The sequence below is a fragment of the Rhagoletis pomonella genome, unplaced genomic scaffold, assembly GCF_013731165.1.
Source record: "Rhagoletis pomonella isolate Grant_MI unplaced genomic scaffold, Rhpom_1.0 Rhpom_scaffold_21718, whole genome shotgun sequence".
NCBI lineage: Eukaryota > Metazoa > Arthropoda > Insecta > Diptera > Tephritidae > Rhagoletis > Rhagoletis pomonella.
In genome coordinates, this window is record NW_023480227.1 from 1 (window position 1) to 1,954 (window position 1,954).

Genomic DNA, 1,954 nt, shown 5'->3' on the forward strand with positions numbered 1-1,954 from the left:
CTTGGGAGGTTGGTGACCCCATCGGCAATCCTTTTAGCTGAGTGTATACTGTGTCGTTAAATTTAAAATATCTGTTCTCTTCGATGCAGAACTTAAGTATTTCTATGAACAGTTTCTTTGGTATATTTGTATGTTTCTCTATTGTCGTCCATTTATCTTTTATAATGTCAAGTGCTAATTGTGTTGGGATACTGGGAAAAAGTGATACTACGTCAAAAGATATTAATTTTTCATCGTCAAAAATATAGGTGTTATTAATTTTGCTTTTAAATTCCAGGGTATTTTTAATGTTGTATGCCGAAACAGTCGTTATATTTTTCAAAATGTCTGCTACATATTTACAAAGGTTATGTGCTGGTGATCCAATGGCAGAGCATATTGGTCTAAGTGGGATTCCTTCTTTATGTAATTTTGGTAGTCCATAAAACCTTGGAGACAGGTCCGTGTTTGTGGTCAGTTTGTTCCTCTCGATCTTTGAAATTAACTCCAATTTATAAATTTTATCGACTAGACTATTGTTTTTGCTCTGTAGTCTAGATGTGGGATCCTGTCTTAGTATCCTATACATTGTCAAGTCGTTCAATATATCTTCCATTTTCTTATTATAGTCACATATTTCCATTGCTACTGTTTTGTTGCCCTTGTCCGAAGTTAAAATACGAATATTATCATTCTTGCTAAGAAATTTCCGCGTCCGTCCCACTGTGTCTATTATTGCACGATCTATTGCACTTTGCCTATTTGTTGTAGTATGGTCTTTTATCAGTAAAGAGAATTTTGTTCTTGCTTCCTCTTGCTTCTCTTTGACTTTGATTGTTTGCACGAGATCCTCTCCATCCGCTATGTATTTAAATAAAGGGAACTGTTTATTTTCAATTGGGAGAGCAAACTTTGGACCTTTTGACAAAAGCATTTTTACATCTTGAGGAAACTCGACGTTTGTTGTGTTTACAAACCACTCTTCATTTTTGTTGTTGTCAAATAAGAGGTGATTTCGACTTTTTCGCAGTTTTTCATACTTCGCTTCTTGTCGTTGCCTCACTGTTGTTGTTAATTTTTCTGCGATTTTTGTTTCGCTTTGCAATAATATTTCAAAATCTTCCGCGCCAAGATGTTCCTTAAGTTTTGTTGTTATTTGCTCCATCTGCTGTTTCTGTCGTTTTAATATGTTGTGTTTTTGTTTTATTAGAAGACTTAGTATTTTTGTGTGAAAGTAATGTGTGTGTTTATCTAAGGTTCTGTCTATGTCTGTTTGTGCGTTACGATCAAATATAAATAAACTATTGCATCTAGTTGTACATTTTATGAAATTAGGAACTAACTTAGATTTCCTGCATTTTAAAAGAAATTTAAGACTACATTTTTGTTTTACCACTTTCTTTGATGTATATTGAAATTTATTTTTTAGTGCTCTAGCGTTGTTGTAGTTGTTCTTCATTTCTGCATACTCCATTTTTGTTGTTGAATGCATACGGCGTGCCTTCCGTCTTTCTAAATATTTGTTTTTGCGACCTTTTTATTTCCTAAATGTGTTTAGAAGCTGGCTTGAGGTCCGATGATTTTAAATTAAAACACAAGTTTTGTGATGTTAATCAATATATTTCGATTACACACGGTAATCGTCATCAGGATTTTCAACTACAACAAAATATAAACACAAAAATATAATAACAATTTACATACATATTTTTAACACAACAAATTGCAAAACAATAATTAATAATAATAATAATAATAATAGATTGGCGCTTACACATATGTTAGTGTTTGGCCGAGCTTCTCCTCCGATTTGTGGCGTGCGCCTTGATGTTGTCACACAAAGCGGAGGGACCTACAGTTTTACGCCGACTCCGAACGGCGATTGTATTTTTATGAGAAGCTGTTTTTCATGGCAGAAATACACTCGGAGGTTTGCCATTGCCTGCCGAGGGACGACCGCTGTTAAGAAAAAAAC

General features: G+C 34.1%; 1 protein-coding gene across 1 annotated transcript; it reads right to left on the bottom strand.

Moving 5' to 3' along the window:
* Window positions 1–3: 3 nt before the first annotated feature.
* On the bottom strand, window positions 4–1,686 carry LOC118732526 (the record flags this gene model as incomplete). The annotated part of the gene is given in 1 exon segment (XM_036461656.1): window positions 4–1,686. A coding segment is annotated over 1 exon segment (1,468 nt), but the record flags the coding sequence as incomplete, so codon positions are not given.
* Between the last annotated feature and the right edge of the window lie 268 nt (window positions 1,687–1,954).